Source organism: Protopterus annectens, chromosome 9.part0 (genome assembly GCF_019279795.1).
Source record: "Protopterus annectens isolate FY-2018-M chromosome 9.part0, PAN1.0, whole genome shotgun sequence".
Taxonomy (NCBI): Eukaryota; Metazoa; Chordata; order Ceratodontiformes; family Protopteridae; genus Protopterus; species Protopterus annectens.
In genome coordinates this window covers 1,494,781,340-1,494,799,033 of record NC_056743.1, presented here as the reverse complement: position 1 = coordinate 1,494,799,033, position 17,694 = coordinate 1,494,781,340, and the positions used below count along the sequence as shown (strand labels likewise).

Genomic DNA, 17,694 nt, shown 5'->3' with positions numbered 1-17,694 from the left:
GCATAGACTGATAGGTTTTTCCAGCTGAAGGACAGAGCATCCACTTTCCAAGCTTGTTTGTGGGGAGTCCTTGTGCAAAATTTGTCCAATTGGTAGTTCTGGGGAGAGGCAACAGGTCTATATCTGGGCTCCCCCATTTGCTTGTCAACATGTTGAAAATCCTTGGTTCCAGTTTCCACTTGTGTGGGTCCATGACGTTTCTGCTTAGTCAGTCTGCCAGTGTATTTAATTTTCCTGGCAGGAATTGAGCTTGTAGGTGCACTTGGTAGCTCAAGGCTGTGTTCTACAATACCATGGCTAGTCTGCAGAGTGGGTAAGAATGTGTACCCCCCTACTTGTTTATGTACCACATAACAGTGGTGTTGTCTGTCTTTACCATTAGTTGTTCCGGAAGAATGTGGTCTTTGAAGGCTGTCAGAGCATTCAGTACAGCTAACATTTCTTTTTGATTGATATGCAGGTGCATTTGACTTGGGTTCCATTTGGCCTGAATGCACTTCCCTGCCAGGTGAGCCCCCCATGCATAGTCTGATGCGTCTGTTGTTAGGGTTTGCGCAGCAGGGGGTGGTGTAACAGGTAGTCCCTTGTTTTAGTAGCAGGCCTCTGCCCACCAAAGGAACTCTAGGTGTAGGCAAGGTAAGATAGGAATCCTTGCTTCTAGATCCAGAGAATGTTGACACCATAGGCTTTTTAGATACCACTGTAGTTTCCTCATATGCAGTCTTGCATATGGAATTAGAAGAATGCAGGAGGCCATGAACCCCAAAGTTTGCAGTATTTGTCTTGCAGACAGCAGGGTTTTTGTGGCCACTTGTTTGAAGTAGGTTGTCAAATTAATTTGTTTCTCTGGCATGAGGTAAGTCATCTGGGAAGTTGTATTCAAGCTTGCTCCCAGGAATATAATTTGTTGACAGGGTAACAAGTGTGATTTCGTTTCATTTATGGTGTACCCCAGACAAGTTAGAACCCTTTGTACAAAGGCCAGCTGATTCAAAAGTATGTCCTGACTTTCTGCCTGAATTAGACAATTGTCCAGGTATGGGTATATTTGAATATTTCTTTGCCTGCAAAATGCAATAACTGGAGCTAGACACTTTGTGAATACCCTGGGTGCAGTAGATAAGCCAAAGGGCAGTGCAGAGAACTGATAGTGCGTGTAGCCTGCTTTGAAGCATAGGTATCTTCTGCAAGATTCCCTGATTGGGATGTGCAGGTATGCTTCTTTTAAATCTAGTGTTGCCAACCAGGCATCTTTGCCTAGCATAGGCAGTAATTGGTGAAGAGTCAGCATCTTGAATTTTGGAATCTCCAAAAAGGTGTTTAGAGTAGACAGGTCCAGTATAGGACACCATGAATTGTCTTTTCTGGATACCAGGAAAAGTCTCGAGTAGAAACCTTGTCCCTTTTCCTCTTCTGGTACCAATTGAATAGCACACATGCTTAAGAGAGAAAGTACTTGTTTTTGGGCCTCTGCCCACTGATTTGGGGGTAGGTCCGGCCAACTGCTTGGTGTTGGCAACGCTTGGAAGTGAAATCTGTATCCCTGGGACACTATACTTAAAACCCATTTGTCCTGGGTAATGAGTTCCCAATTCTTTGTATGAAGAGCAATCTTTTCCCCCAAAGGGGCAGTCAGTTGATAAGTGCTTGGAAATTTTAAAAGGAAGTCATTGAGACAGTTTACCATAGGGGGGGAGTCTTATTATTCCCAGATTTGGAAGTGGAGGCCCCCCCCACTGCTTAGTCCTGTGTGTCCCCTGGGACTGAAACCTGGGGTTTTTGCTGTCTGGGTTTGGCTTGAGAAGACCTGGAAGGGGCTGGAAAGGACCAATTCTTAGAGGGCCAGTGCCTACTAAATCTAGGAGGCTGAACTTGCAAGAAATCATTAACAGTTTGCATAGACTTAGCTTTATCTTCCATCTTTTTAAGAACTTCCTCAGCCTTGTTGCTAAACAGGCAGTCCTGATTTAAGGGAGAATCCAACAATTTAGCTTTAACATGATCAGGCAAAGATTGCTCCTTAAGCCAAGCATGCCTTCTGAGCACAGACCTAGTAAAAGCAGCCCTGCAAGAGGCCTCTAATGAATCAAAATCACATTGCAAAGTATGTTTTCCAACTTGTTCTGCAGAATGCATTAAATTATGTAATTCTTTATTTTCCAAACAGTCAGGAATCAACATCATTTTCTGTTTAGGCAGTCCAATAACATGTTGCTGATACTTTAACATATGAAACTGGCAGTTTAAAGCCCTAATGGCCAAGGTTGCAGAAGTGTAAACCTTCTTACCCCATCTATCCAGAGCCCTGGAGTCTCTATCAGAAGGGGTAGGATTTTTAGCAGTAGAAGCCTTAATGCCCTTCGGCCCCTGTGAAATAGTCTCTGGATTTGCAATAGGATTTTTAAAAAGGAACTTGTGGGACTCAGGGACCCTTTAGTATCTGTCAGGTTTTCTGGGAGCAGGAGGCAAAGAATCAGGGGCCAAACTAGATTCCGAAAAAGCATCATCCACAATGTACAGGAGGAATATCTAAAGGCCTATGCTGAGGTAGGAGAAGGAAATCCCTAAGCCTCTTTTTTTAATCAGAAAATCCTGGCTTTCCCAGTGGAAATGCTCCCTTAGGGTATGCAAGGTTTCCCCAAAAGAAAAATCCTCAGGAGGTGAAGCAGAGGGAATGGAGTCCTCTGCATCAGAATCTTCATAAGTAGATAAGGGCAAATCCAGATCATCAGAAGAATCAGAAAAAACAGAATCCTGGTCAGAAGATTCATAATCAACTTCAATCCTAGGCCTCTTAGAAGTGGGGGGGGGTTGGCTACCCCTGATTAGGGTTATTAGATCTTCAGCCACTCTTATCATTTGTTTTTTAGGCATAGAGGCCTGAGCATGTGGCCTGGGCATAGTTTTTTTAGGCATGGTTCGAGATTTAGGCCTAAGTAAAGAAGGAGGAATCTGTTTAATATGCAGGTCCGTAGGACTAAATACACCCTCAGAAGCCAGTGCCTGCACAGCGGCTCCAGACCTATCCAAGGTAAAGACATCCACGGGTTCCATAGTTGAAGCATCTCGCGGCATACCGGACTCCGAATGGGTCTCAGTAGAGGCCTGTGAATCAGAAGTAGTGGGTATCAGGGGCTGCGAAAGCGCCTCACTGAGTACCGGCGAACTGGCAACTGGCTTAGGAGAAGCATCGTCGGTAGTTTTGGACCTCGGCGGCCTGTCTCTGTCTTTATCTTTGCATTTTTTCAGAATCCCGGTAGTCGGATGGCTAACCAACAACATTTCCGGATAATTAAACTGAGAACCGAAATATTTAGAGGTGAAAATATACCGACGACAGATAGTGCGCTGATTAGAACCGACGTCATGGTCAGGGCCTAGGCAAGAAATACAGTACGAATGAAAATCTTTTCGAGGTATTTGCTTTCCACAAGTAATACAATTATTAACTTTTATTGACATCGGTAAGGAGCAAGAAAAAGTTTCTCCAACAGGATACTTAGCTTCAGTTGAAGACTTCGGTTCTGAAACTCGAAAACGAAAATTTTACGACTCGGCCGACCGGCACTTGCGAACTGCTTCTGCTTCGGGCACCTTATGGCAAGAAAGACTGATGTAATGGCGCCGGCTGCATGTTTTATACCCCTGATGACCTGACGTCATGGAAGAAGGGACAGCAACCAACGCAGGACTCAAGACTTTGTTAATCAGGCCGACTGAGGGCTACCTGAAAGCAGATAACCCAAATGTAATGACTGCAACAGTGAAACAAGAAGAACATCAAACTACCTATCTATATCAAACAAAGCTCCTCATTAGCACTCTTCAAGAAAAATCTTGATGACTGGATGGGAAACAGGAAATTCACCCCGGGGATCACCTCTGTGGCTCTGCTCGACAGGGACACAGGAAAATAATTTTCTTGGGTGGAGAAAGCCAGAGTACCTTTTTTAGCTAGGCTTGTATCGGCCCTAGGGCTGATAGCATAGTACCTACCTATGAAAAGTATTACTGCATCAAAAGCTTCCACCAACAAAGCACGTGCACACGCGCGCACACACACACACACACACACACACACACACACACACACACACACACACACACACACACACACACTCTGTAGTTATTTGTAATGTAGCTTACTATCACTCAAGGACTTTCAGATAAACTTATGTGTTCTAATAAAATCCAAAACAGTGGGCTTTGTCTGCTACCACCTTACCCTTTAATAAATTTTCCTTTGCCAAGTTCACACTAAACTCAGAATTAAGGTTCCATGTTGTGAATGTGTGAAGTTCTGTTTGCCTGAATTGGGTCACAATGCATAGTGAAACTGTACTCTGTAATGTGGTTTTCAGTAAATTATAATGGTATCTTTGTGCCAACCTGACACCTGACAACAGGGTTCATTTTTGGTAACCTCAGCTAAACACAATATTGATGTAGAGTCTAACAATTAGCTCCATGACTCTGGATGTATAAAGCACAAAGTTGACAGATTAAAATCCTCAGAAATACAGCATCCTACATGTCCAGTGTGAACTGAGTTACATAATGTACCCCATGGAGCATGGTACTGATTTATGATCTCAGATGTGTGCTGCCCATCTGCAACGATAACACCACTACGTCAACAGGCCAACTCATGCAGGAAGTGATGTATGCTATTGTCTGACAACAGGACTTCTTTAATTTCAAATCTCCTCCTCAACTCACTCACTGGAATGTACAATACTCTTCTTCACTTAATACAAAAAAATGCAACCCTATCACACAATATTCTGTTACTCTTCTCTCCTTTCACATTTTAGAGCTAAACAGCAGGCCAATACAACACACAACTCAAAAATGGAAGCTAAACAGATTCACATTTCTTTCTTTCACTTCGACTAGAAAGGCACCATGTCACATTACTTAGACAATGACCTAACCTGGTTTACTTTAAAATAGGCATATTTTGAAGAAAAGTTTTTGAGATGTTCTGATGAAATCTTACAAAACAGAGTATTAAAAGTTGCAAATGCAATAGACATAAAGTTACCAATATGTATACTAATTCACTAAAATGTACCAGATTGTCACAAATAATGAAATTCTTATTTTGCACCTAAACAGTTTTCTCTGATTTCTTATAAAAGCGCACAGGCATACACACACACACACACACACACACACACACACACACACACACAAACATACACACACACCTGTTTCTGTGCACACATGTGTACATGTGTTGCTTTCTTGGACACTTCAGCATGCTAGTGTATACATTTAACGTAACAAGGAATGAGTAATACACAACTCTGTTACACTAGCATTGAGCTATATGAACATTTAAGGTCAAATGATACCTCTGTCTGTAAGCCATATTCCATGAGTGGAAGTAGGTAAAGTCTTACCTCGGAAGCCTCGTGGACAAATGCAACTGTACCGTGGTGTTCCACCTGAAACTGAACTTCGGCAGACTCCCCCATTGAAACATGGTGAGCTATGGCAGGGGTCCTGGAACTGGCATTTCTCTCCAATGAAGCCATGCAGACACCTGTATATGAGCAAAATCAGAAAAAGATAACCAAGCTTGTACAGCCACAGCACAGAATTAGTTGAGGATGGAATTTACAACTAGAGTTGACAGAGTTTTCTGAAATACACTTTAGTCATGTGCTCTTTCAATTAATTTTTTTTACAGCTCAATTTTTATGCTGGGTGACAAGCTTGCAGAGATCTTCAGAATGACTAACTTTGGGTCAGCAGTAATGATCTTAAGCGATAATGACTAGGGAATCTTTTTTTTTTCCCCTGCTTTAGCATGTTATGTGAGGCAACACTGCACAAAGGCAGCCTTACTCCTCTATGCATGGTTAAAATAGAGTTCTAGGTATGCTCAGTGCTTACTTTCTCAGCTAGACTTTCAACAGTGAGGGCTTGATTTTGAACTCAAGTCACTAGCACAGTGCAGATGATGCATTGCCTTAGCTCAAAAATTCACATTTTGATGGATTACACTGATGTAAAATAATTACCCTTTTGCTGATTCTTTCCCTGCTGCTTTCTTTCCTCATTACTATAACTTCCTATCATTTTCCCAACAATACCTTTTCAAGACAACTCTGTTCCTTACCATCTGTTATCCTTTATTTCCATGTATTCTCTCCTACCATGCACTTGCATATACAAGACCTAGAACTGAATGTCTTTCATTCCCTCAGTTAATCTTTAATTAACCATTATCTATATATCTAAATATACAGCACATTTGTACAACTCAGCCTTTCTTAAGTCACTGACCTTATGTACATAATTCGTGTAACCACTTTTAATTGCTTTTTGGCCCAAGTTGATTATCTTAGCAATACTATATTGTTGAATGTGTATGTGTACTTACTTATATTGTGGAGCTTTTCACCCTTGGATTCTGCTAAAAGGGGGCATTGCCACCCAGTCAGACTTTCCCAGTAAACAAATGCTAAAAAAATACACAAATAAACAAACAAGGATTTGCCTGCAGGTGAAAAACCTGGCTTTTCTTTCCTTTTCTAAATAACAGCACCTATTCTACTACTATTTATACACACACATACTTTTGTGCATATATATCTAAAGCTACATATATATATATATATATATATATATATATATATATATATATATATATATATATATATATATATATATATATATATACACACATATATACACACACAAATACATACATACATATATCGATCTATCTATATCTATATATATATATATATATATATATATATATATATATATATATATATATATATGTGTGTATAGAGAGAGAGAGAGAGACAGCGAGAGAAATAGATATCACACACAGGCTCATACATAAAGTTTTGCCAAACACAAAAATGGCAGTTAAAACACTCAAATATGCAAATTGCCAAAACCACAAGTAACAGAAATGCATCAGGTTGCTAAAAAAAAACTAAAATTTCCTTTAGCAAACCTAATGAAACTAAACAATAAAATCACATTAAAAATGTAATCTCAAACTCACCTATTTAATGTTTAATGAAATATACAATTCATAGTTTCATAGTTTCATAGTAGTGTACTAGGCTATCTGCCCTGGGGCATTTACAAGCCTAGCCAACAATGATGTGGCTTACGCCACCCCGTATTATATAGTTGCGCATCTCTAGTAGTGACACATGTGGGACCCCATTATTTAGTAAACTATACCTCTGTCTAGTAGTGACACTGAGGTGACTCCCGGGGTAAACTTACGATCTCCCATCCATGCATCGAGATTTTTCTTGAACAGTGCCAATGAAGGGCTCTGTCTCACATGAACTGGGATTTTGTTCCAGAGTACGGGTAACCTCTGTGTTATGAATCTATCCCTCCAGCATGTTTTATTCATATTTGTGCAGAGGTTGAAATCTTTAGCTCACGTGGTTCTGGTGGATCTGGATTTTTCGAGATGGAGCATGTCCATCAGTTCTTGGTTGGACATGGCCCTATATGTTAGGCACAAATCACCTCTGAGCAGGCGGTATGCTACTGAATAGAGCTGGAGTTTCTTTAATCTAGCTGGATAAGGCACATGTTTGAGACCCATGATCCTCTTGGTGAGGTACTTCTGGGGTCTTTCCAGTTGTTGCATGTGCCGGGTGAGATACATCCCAAATGGAGCATTATATTCAATCATGGGCCTGACAAGTGAGGAATATAGAGGTACAATGACCTCCTTTGATCTGGATGAGAATCCCTTCATGATGAGATGGGCAAGGTAGAATGTCTTTCTGACCACTTTGGCAACATGGTTGTCAAAGGAGAGGTCACTATCGACTTGAGTCCCCAGGTCTCTGATTACTTCTTCCGTACTCAGTGGGTTATTGTCTATGTGATAATTTGTGGGTACTTTGTTTTTCCCAAAGGGGATGACTATACATTTTTGGCGTTAAGTTTGAGGCCATGATTCCGGCACCAGTTGTCCGTTTCAGTGAGACCTTTCTGTAGGATGTGTGTGCCAGCAGGTGAATCAACTATGGCACCCAGTTTGCAGTCATCTGCAAACTTTGTCAGCCATAATCCTCCCATATTTGCTTTCACATCCGAGAAGTAAATGCCGAATAAGAGTGGTCCCAAGACTGAGCCCTGTGGGACACCACTCGTGACTGGTTTTGAGTCTGACATGGCTCCAGCAATTTTGACCTTATGAGTTCTGTTTTTTAGCCAGTTTGCTACCCATTTAGGCTGCTGAGCTTGTCTATGATGCCAGAGTGTGGTATCGTGTCAAAGGCTTTAGCCAAGTCCAAGTAGGCAGTGTGGACAGCCTTGCCCTCGTCGATGGCACTAGTGACTTTCTTGAAGAAGTCAACCAGGTTTAAGAGGCAGGATCTGCCTTTTACAAAACCGAACTGGGTGGGATCAAGGGTCTGCAGATCTCCAATATCGCCATTTATGAGTTCCATGATGATTCTTTCCATAGTCTTGCAGACCAGGCTGGTCAGACTTATGGGGCGGTAGTTACCAGGGTCAGTAGAACTTCCCCCTTTGTGGAATGGGACCACTGTTGCTGTGCGCCAGTGTTCAGGTACATATCCTGTAGTGAGGCTAAGATTGAATAGCATTTTTAGGTGCGGGTTTAGTTCATCTTGAAGTTCACGTAACACGCAACTGGGGATACCATCGGGTCCCATAGATGCTGTGTTTTTTGCTTTGTTGAGTGCTGATTTCACCTGTATGTCTGAGATGACAGGTAGGTTACATTCAGCAGGGATAATTACTACATCTTTAGGGGGTGAGGGAGGGGAGAAATTTGCACTGAACCTATCTGCCAGAATATTGGCAATGTCGGTAGGGTCAGTGAATTTTTTGTTGTTGTGTACCAACTCAGAGCATATCTGAGAATTTCCTCCCAAGGTTCTGACATAATCGAAGAAGGCTTTGTGATTGTTTTTGGTATCCTTGGCAATCTTTCTCTCAAAGTTGGCTTTAGATGTTTTTATGAGAGAACGTAGTTTTTTACTTGTGCTGATCAGGGAAGCCTTTCCCTTGTGGGATTTGGCTTTGTCCTGCAGTAGCTTCCTTCTTTTGTTGTACAGTTTGTTTATAGCCGGGGTCCACCAAACCGGGCGTTTTCCCTTGGTGGAGAGGGTCTTGGTTTTAGTTGGGATTGCTTGATCCATGCATTCTTGGAGATGTCCGTAGAAGGCTGTTGTGTAGGATTCAGCATTTTGGGATGTGGTTTCCATTAACCCAGTAGGCTTAAAGGATATAATTTCTGACTTAAGGAGTGTAAAGTCAGCCTTTGAAAAATTTTTCACTGTAGTCTTTTGTTCTGGGGGGGGGGTTGGGATATGTACATCCAACGTGATCAGTTTATGGTCAGATCTTACTAGTGAGGGGTTTATATCTGGTGCGGAGCATTTGGACCCCATGTTTGTGATAATCAGGTCAAGTATATTATCTCTCCTCGTAGGAGAAGTGACCAGTTGCTCCATAGCATTTGAGTTAATGAATTCCAGGAATCTTTGGGCTAGGGTGTTAGGGCTAGAATAGTGGGCCCAGTCTATGTTGGGGTAGTTGAAGTCACCCAATATGATGGTGTTTGGTGTGACATTCATATCCTCCAGTGTTTTCAGGAATGCTTGATGGGATTCCTGGGATTGGGAGGGTGTTCTATAACATGCGACTAGTTGTATGGCAGTTTTGCCTATGGTGAGTAAAACTTGTATGGTTTCTGATGCTTCATGGGTAGCCACCAATCGAGAGGTGTAGGTCTCCTTTATGAAAATGGACAACCCCCTCCCTTTGTGGTTCAGCCTGGAACTTGAGGCCGAAAAGCATGATATGAGGTATAGCCTGGTAGCGCTGGAGTGCTCTCAGGAGCCTTGAACCAGGTTTCAGTTACTGCACAGACATCGATGTTCTCCATACTGAGAAGTGCTTCGAGTGCCTGCATCTTGAGATTTAGACTTCTGGCGTTGAGCAGCATTACCCTTAATTTTTTTCCACTTTTGTTTTTTACGGAGGTTGATTTGTCTTTTGAGCATTGCCTAAAAAAAGCACTATGGGGTGGCAAGAGCCTTGGCCAGTATCCGGAAGCCCAGTGGTGACAGGTGCAAGCCATCCCTTGGCAACGCGCTTGTCCAGCATGTCATCCCAGGCTGACAGACATTGGATCCCGCTAGAATGACACCAGTGATTAAGCCAATTGTTAAAATTGATCATTTTGTCTTTGTACTGAGGCATCATTCTTGGTGAAGGCAGGATGCTGCTCAGGGTCAGGGTCATACCAGTCTGGGCTACATAATCGGAGAGCTCCTCAATGTCTCTTTTCATGTAGTCCAGGGAGGTACGTCTCAGGTCATTCACACCAGCATGGACAATGACTGCATCATACTTGTACTTGCTTTGGAGTGACCTGAGTGCGTGTGTCATGTGGCGGATCCTAGCTCCCGATAGGCAGCTCACCGTTACCCTATCCTTATTCAGCCTGGTAAGTGGAACGTCGGTGTGTCTGACTATAGAGTCACCTATTACTAATGTCTCTGGCATAGTGTTTTGCCTTAGGGGCTGTGATTGTGTGACACACCTGTTGTTTGAGGTATGTGTTGTAGGTGTTATGTTTTGTGGGGGTGTATTTCTGGGGTGTCTGCTTTGGAGGCCTCTGTTGTTTTGGTAAGTTTTTTATAAGAACCTCCGGGTATGTCTTTGTGTTCTTATGTGTTTGGTTTGTAGTGGTGGTGGTTTTATGTGTGACCCGGTTTTGCTTCGGGTGTGGGTACCTTCTCCTCCTGTCTGGTCTTGCCAGTCCTGAGTTGAGAGAGTTCAGCCTCCAGTCTGGCTATATAGTTGCATCTCTCACAAGTATTTGTGTTAGTAGGAAGGAGGAGAGGGTTGTCTGTGTACATGAGACAATTGTAACATTGTCTTAAGATTCCCAGGTTAACCAGCTGAACAAGAGAGGATGCTAGTGGTCTACCACTCGACATACTAGAATATTATAAGGAGTGCTGTGCCTTTAAGGGAAGTGAGTATTCACAGGGGGTAGTGGATGGCTGTAGTGCTTACTTTAGTATAAGAGTGCTTACTTTATTATAAGAGTGCTTGCTAAGACTAGAAGTCCCGAAAACAGTGCTAATATATACAGCTAAATAGACTGAGTGGAGCTTTCTAAGTGAAAAATTGAAGAGCAGACTTGGCGGAGCCAGAAATAGTTTAAACCTGTATAAAGTACAGTTTTGTACCTACCATAAATGTAGATGTCCGATAGGAATGCATCTGCAGTCCTTACAAATGGGTTGTCCTGTCGTCAGGCAGCCCTTCGGTCGGCCGGATTCCAAAGTCTGGGTCTGGCCTCGGCTGGTGTCGCACTTCACCCGACGTCATAGCTGCAGTTATTCGGGTATAAAGGCATCAGCCGACGCCATTTTCCTCAGTGTTTCTTGCCCCAGATGCCAGGTGCCCTCTTGGAAGGCTAAATTTGGATAAATGCCAATGATTCCAAATAGTAGAGAGCAAACACAAAAATAAGCATGTATGTACATATATACAAACAAATACACCATAATAGATCCCCAAGCTAGCTGAAGGCTGGCAAATACCCTAGGAGTACCTCAGAGGGAAGGTGGGTGGGTAATCCTGACTGCAGATGCATTCCTATCGGACATCTACATTTATGGTAGGTACAAAACTGTACTATGTCCTTCAAGGATGCATCTGCAGTCCTTACAAATGGGTAGAATACCATAGCTAAACAAGGGGAGGAGGAAAGAGTAGAGACTATGGTGTAGCTAGGATCCCTTGCAAAACAGCAGTGGCAAAACCTGCTCGGGATCTAGAGTATAAAGGTAAATTGTAATGCTTGGCAAATGTATGCACGGAGGTCCAAGTAGCAGCCTCTATAATGTCCTTGGTAGCCACTCCTCGTAAGAAAGCTGTGGTAGTGGCTGTAGCCCTTGTGGAGTGAGGCCTGATGTTCTCTGGAGTTTTCTTTCCATGGTAGGAGTAACAAAATCTAATGCAATTTCCTATCCATTTGGAGATTGTCTGTTTTGAAATTGGTTTTCCTTCCTTTCCTGTGGCATATGCTACCAGAAGCTGGTCAGTTTTTCTATTGGACTTAGTCCTGTCCAGGTAGTAGCGTAACTGTCTGTGTACATCCAAGGTATGCAAAAGTCTTTCTCCCTGTTCTGTGGGTTTGGGAAGAATGTAGGTAGGTGGATAGCCTGATTTAATGACACTCTGGATACCACCTTAGGCATAAATGTAGGATTTGTTCTCATGGACACTCTATCTTGATGGAAGATCAGGAAGGGTTGCACTGCCATTAATGCCTGTAGTTCAGAGACCCTTCTTGCTGAAGTTATTGCCAGCAGGAAAGCAGTCTTCCAGGATAAGTATTGTAATTCTGCTGTTGCTGCTGGCTCGAAAGGAGGAAGTGTCAACTTTTCTAGCACAAAGTTCAAGTCCCATGCTGGCAATGGTGGTTTCCTGGGAGGTTTTACATTTTTAATTCCTCTCAGAAACTGTCTGAGCAGTGGATGAGAGAAGACAGGAGGATCCAAGCTGTATTGTGCTGAAATAGCTGATGCATGTATCTTGATGGAAGAATAGGACAGGCCTGTGTGGAAGAGCTCTGCCAAGTACTCCAGGATGTTGGCCATGTTTACCAGAGTCACATCTTCTCCCTTAGCAGTACTCCAAATGAGATATCTTTTCCATTTTGCTGCATAATTCTTTCTTGTTGAAGGTCTGCGAGCCTCCAGGATTATGTCTTTAACCCTTTTGGATAAATTTGGGTTAATTGTTGTTATGTAATGTTCCAGGCAGTTAGCTGCAGAGTTTTCAGGTTTGGATGCAGGATGTTGTAGTTGTTCTGTGTTAACAGTAATGGGTTCAGGGGTAGTGTCCATATTTGTTCCCGAGACATGCTCCTCAGCAATGGGTACCAATGTTGTCTTGGCCAGTCTGGAGCTATCAGGATGATCCTTGGACGGTCCTCTTTGATCTTCAGAAGCACCGTGTGCATCAAAGGAAGTGGTGGAAATGCGTATGCTGTCAGGTTTTTCCAACTGAAAGATAGGGAGTCCACCTTCCAAGCAAGTGGGTGGTACGTCCTTGTGCAGAATTTCTTTAGCTGGTGATTGAATGGGGATGCAAACAAGTCTATTTGTGGTAATCCCCATTTCCTTGTGATGGCTTTGAAGATGTCCGGATGAAGCATCCATTCGTGGGCATCTGTGGTTGTTCTGCTTAATATGTCTGCTAGAATGTTTTCTTTTCCCGGTACAAAAATTGCTTGTAACTGAATGTTGTAGCTCAGGGCCACATCCCATAGGTCCAGTGCCAGCCGGCATAGAGGATATGAATGGTTGCCTCCTTGTTTGTTGATGTACCACATAACTGTGGTGTTGTCTGTCCTTATCATCAACTGACCTTCTTGGAGAAATGGTCTGAATGACTGGATTGCCAATTTTACTGCCAGCATTTCCTTTAGATTTATGTGTAGGCGCAGCTGGTCTTGAGTCCATAAGCCTTGTATGCACTTGCCCAGCATGTGTGCCCCCCAACCGAGGTCTGAGGCATCTGTCGTGATGGTTTGGCTTGGTTGGCTGTTGCAGAAGGGCAATCCTGTGTTTGATTGACAGGCCTGAGCCCACCATAGGAACTCTTGTTTCAGGCATGGGATTATTGGGATTTTGGTTTCTAGGCTGTGCTTGTGTTGGGACCACAAATTCCTTAGGTACCACTGTAGCTTTCTCATATGCAGTCTGGCATGAGGGACCAGAATTATGCAGGATGCCATGAAGCCTAGAGCTTGCAGTACTTTTCTTGCAGTTAGGTGGTTCTGCTTTGTTAATGCCAAGAAGTAGAGAGGTAGTTGCTCTTTCTTTTCTGCAGTTAGGAATGCCATTTGTTTTGATGTGTCCAGTTCTGCACCCAGAAAGGTTATTCTTTGGGATGGAATCAGCCTTGACTTTGTTATATTGACTGTATATCCCAAGGCTTGCAGCAGGTAAATGACTCTTTGTAAGTCTTCTGCTAGCTTGCTTTTGTTGTCCGCTTGTATCAGGCAGTCGTCCAGGTAGGGATAAATTTGGATTCCTGAAGTCTGCAATGAGCAATTACTGATGCCAGGCATTTCATGAACACTCTGGGCAGTAGATAAGCCAAAGGGCAATGCTGAAAATTGATAATGCTCTGATCCTGCAAGAAATCTGAGGTATCTTCTGCAAATTGGTCTTATGGGGACGTGCAGGTATGCCTCCTTGAGATCTAGAGTTACCAGCCAAGACTCCTTGCCCAGCATGGGAAGAAGCTGCTGTAGGGTCAGCATTTTGAATTTTGGAACAATAAGGAATGTGTTTAAAGCGGACAGGTCTAGAATGGGTCTCCATTTGTTTTCTTTTCTTGGTACCAGGAAGAGTCTGGAGTAAAATCCCTTTCCTTGCTCCATAGATGGTACCTTTTCCACAGCTCCCATTCTTAATAGCTGAGATATTTGTTTTAGAGCTTCTGTCCTTTGAGTAGGTGGTAGGTTTGGCATTCCTCTCTTCCCTGGTAGAGTATGGAAATGGAACCTGTAACCTTGGTCTATAGTTTGCAAAATCCATTTTTCCCTTGTGATGCAATGCCAGTTTTTTGAAAATAAGGTTAGTTTTCCGCCTAAGGGTGCTTCTAGTTGTTCCCTGGTAGGCGGTGCCACTGTCAAGTCACTGTGATTGAGTTGTTGTAGTGGTGGTGGCTGCGTCCGTGCCTCGCTGGTTGTTACCTTGCCATTGGCGTCCCCTGTAGGCACCCCTGGATTGGTTTCTGCCTCTTGAACGCCTATTCCTGCCTCTCTGAGCCCTAGAGGAGTCCGGAAAGGACCAATTCTTGGAGGGCCAGTTCCTGCTAAACCTTGGAGGTTGAACCTGTAAGAAATCTTTCACCGTTTGTACAGATTTCGCCTTCTCTTCCATCTTTTTTAGTACCTGCTGAGCAGGGGAACCAAATAAATTGACCTTGTCCATGGGTGCATCCAAAAGCTTTGATTTGACATGGTCTGGTAATGCCTGTTCTTTCAACCATGCATGTCTCCTGATGACTGTGCCAGTCATGGCTGATCTAAAGGAAGCCTCCAGTGCATCATAGCCACATTTTAAAGAATGGTTACTAACCTGCTGTATGTTATGTACCATTTCCTGAACATATTTTTATCTAAAGATTCTTCAGAGGAAAGCTTTTTAGTTAACTGGTCAAGCATAAACTCTTGATATTGAATCATATGAAATTGGCAGTTCAAAGCCCTAGCTGACAAGGTAGCAGAAGTGTAAACTTTTACCCCATCTCTCTAAGGACCTGGATTCCCTTTCAGAGGGAGGGTTTTAGTAGAAGTAGCAGATACAGCTTTAGGGCCCTGGGATAGTCTCTGGATCTGCAAAAGGAGCCTTGTATAAATGGTGATGAGTGTCCGGGACCCTGTAGAACCTATCGGGCTTAGCAGGAGCCGGAGGTAATGAATCAGGAGCAGTGCAAGCATCATTAAATGCATCATCTACAACAGAAAGAACTGGAGGGATAGCTAAAGGCCTATGTTGTGGCAAATGTAGAAAGGTTCTAAGCCTTTTTCTGGAGTCTGAGAAATCTTGGCCCTGCCACTGAAATTGTTCCCTCATAGCATGCAAGGTTTCCCCAAAGGAAAATTCCTCAGGTGGAGTGGCTGAAGGAATGGACTCTTCAGCATCAGAGTCTTTGTAAGGAGAATTAGAAGCCTCAGGAAGGTCTGTATGTTCTGATTCATCAGAGGAACCATTAGTGGATACTGGTTCAGGGGGCTCTGCTCTAGGTCTCTTTTCTGGAGGTGGGAGAGAGGACCTGTCTGGATGAGGCTGGGATCCACGAATTAAAGAAATTAAATCCTCAGCCAAAGAAAGCATATGAGAGCTAGTGCTGGGCCTGTGTGAGGGGGGTTTGGCAGGCACAGTTTTAGAAGCTTTGGCTGCTTTAGCCCTGGCAAAGGCCTTAATAGACATGGCTGCAGGAGGCCTAGCAGCTCCACGTGCAGGGGTTGAAATATCCAGGGGAATTGTGTCTGATAATTCCTGAGAAACCGCAACAGAAGGCTGGATTTCAGAAGCTGATTCTACCAGGTTAGAAGAGGCCTCGGTAGAAGGCATGGTTTCGGCTGGAGAAAGAACCGCTTGCTCGGTTTCGGCCGAAACCGAGACACTCGCGGTTTGCTTAATCGCGGGTGTCGGTCCTTTTCTTTTCGTTTTTGGAAATTTGCGTTGTCGGAGGATCCGACGGCATAATGTAGGCAAAATCAGAGCCGAAAATTTGTTCAGCAAACTCTGACCGGCGTCTAAGCGTCCGTCGGTTAAAAGAAGCGCAGGCTAGACAAGCTGCTACGTCGTGGTCTGGGCCTAAACAATGTATACAGTAGGAGTGGAAATCTTTATGAGGTATTTGTTTCCCACAAGATAAACAGTTATTCACTTTCTCTGACATCGGCTGAGGCAAGAAAGAGTCCCCAACGGGGTACTTAGCTTTTTAGAAGTCTTCGAAGTAGTATTCGGTAGTAGTAATCTCTGGATCTGACCGACCGGCACTTGCGAACAGCTTCTGCTTGGCGCCACGGCAAGAAAGACTGAGGAAAATGGCGTCGGCTGATGCCTTTATACCCGAATAACTGCAGCTATGACGTCGGGTGAAGTGCGACACCAGCCGAGGCCAGACCCAGACTTTGGAATCCGGCCGACCGAAGGGCTGCCTGACGACAGGACAACCCATTTGTAAGGACTGCAGATGCATCCTTGAAGGACATCCGCTGCTGCGCTATGCGCCCAACTGCGCAAAAACGCCCTGAGGCAGATTTTTATACAGGGAACTTGAAAAGAGCTAGAAATGGTCCAAAGCAACCAATAATTTACAGCTCAAGTGCTGAGGTCACTTCCCCCAGGGACAGATAGGCTGCTCAAGGCTCCCCACTCCCACTGGTGAGCTCAGAAACTTCCTTCTATCCAAGTAAGGCAATAGCCAACACAGGAACTACACACAGCCCAGAATACAGCAAAGCCTGTATACTGGTCCAAACTAGTCGAGCAAAGGCGGGAAAACAAGGAGTATTTTTTTTGTTTTTTGTTTTTTCAGGAAAGCACACAGAAATGCAATTAAGCAAACAGTAAAATCGATTTACACAGGGTAGCACACTTTAGTGGGCAGCCTCAGCAGTTAAATTAACAAAAAAACAGTATTAATCGACCACAGTCGACCAAAATGCTACTTTTAAGTGCAGATACTTCAGAAATCAGCAGATAGACACAAAAACAGTTATAGCTAGTTAAATGAAAGCCAGAGAGGACAATGCAGATAAAAAAGCCAAAAAATACTTAAATCTGGAAAGTGGTCGCTTCTTTCAGTTCTCTGTTGCCAGGACCCCTCTGCAGGACCACGTGGAGCTCTGCTTGGGTATAGTTGGACAGAAGCCTTTGTTTGAATGTAAGCTTTTTGGATCCTTTGATGAAACATTGTTTTAATTGTTGAATGCTATAGTCGAATGACAGAAGGTTGAGTATAGCATTTAATGATTTTTTCCCCTCTGGACTCTGTTATGCAACCATGGAGTTAGTATATTTAAGACAGGGGTTGTGTGTGTGTGTGTGTGTGTGTGTGGGGGGGGGGGGGGGGTAATGCCCCAAAATAAGTTTGAGGATTTTTTTTTTTATT

General features: G+C 43.4%; 1 protein-coding gene across 2 annotated transcripts in view; it reads right to left on the bottom strand.

Moving 5' to 3' along the window:
* NOTCH3 (notch receptor 3) overlaps window positions 1-17,694 on the bottom strand; it is a 798,092-nt gene that overhangs the window by 433,543 nt on the left and 346,855 nt on the right. For both annotated transcript variants that reach the window (XM_044084438.1, XM_044084439.1), the window contains exon 3: window positions 5,406-5,548. In XM_044084438.1, the coding sequence (XP_043940373.1) occupies window positions 5,406-5,548 (143 nt within the window). The remainder of the gene's footprint in view (window positions 1-5,405; window positions 5,549-17,694) is intronic.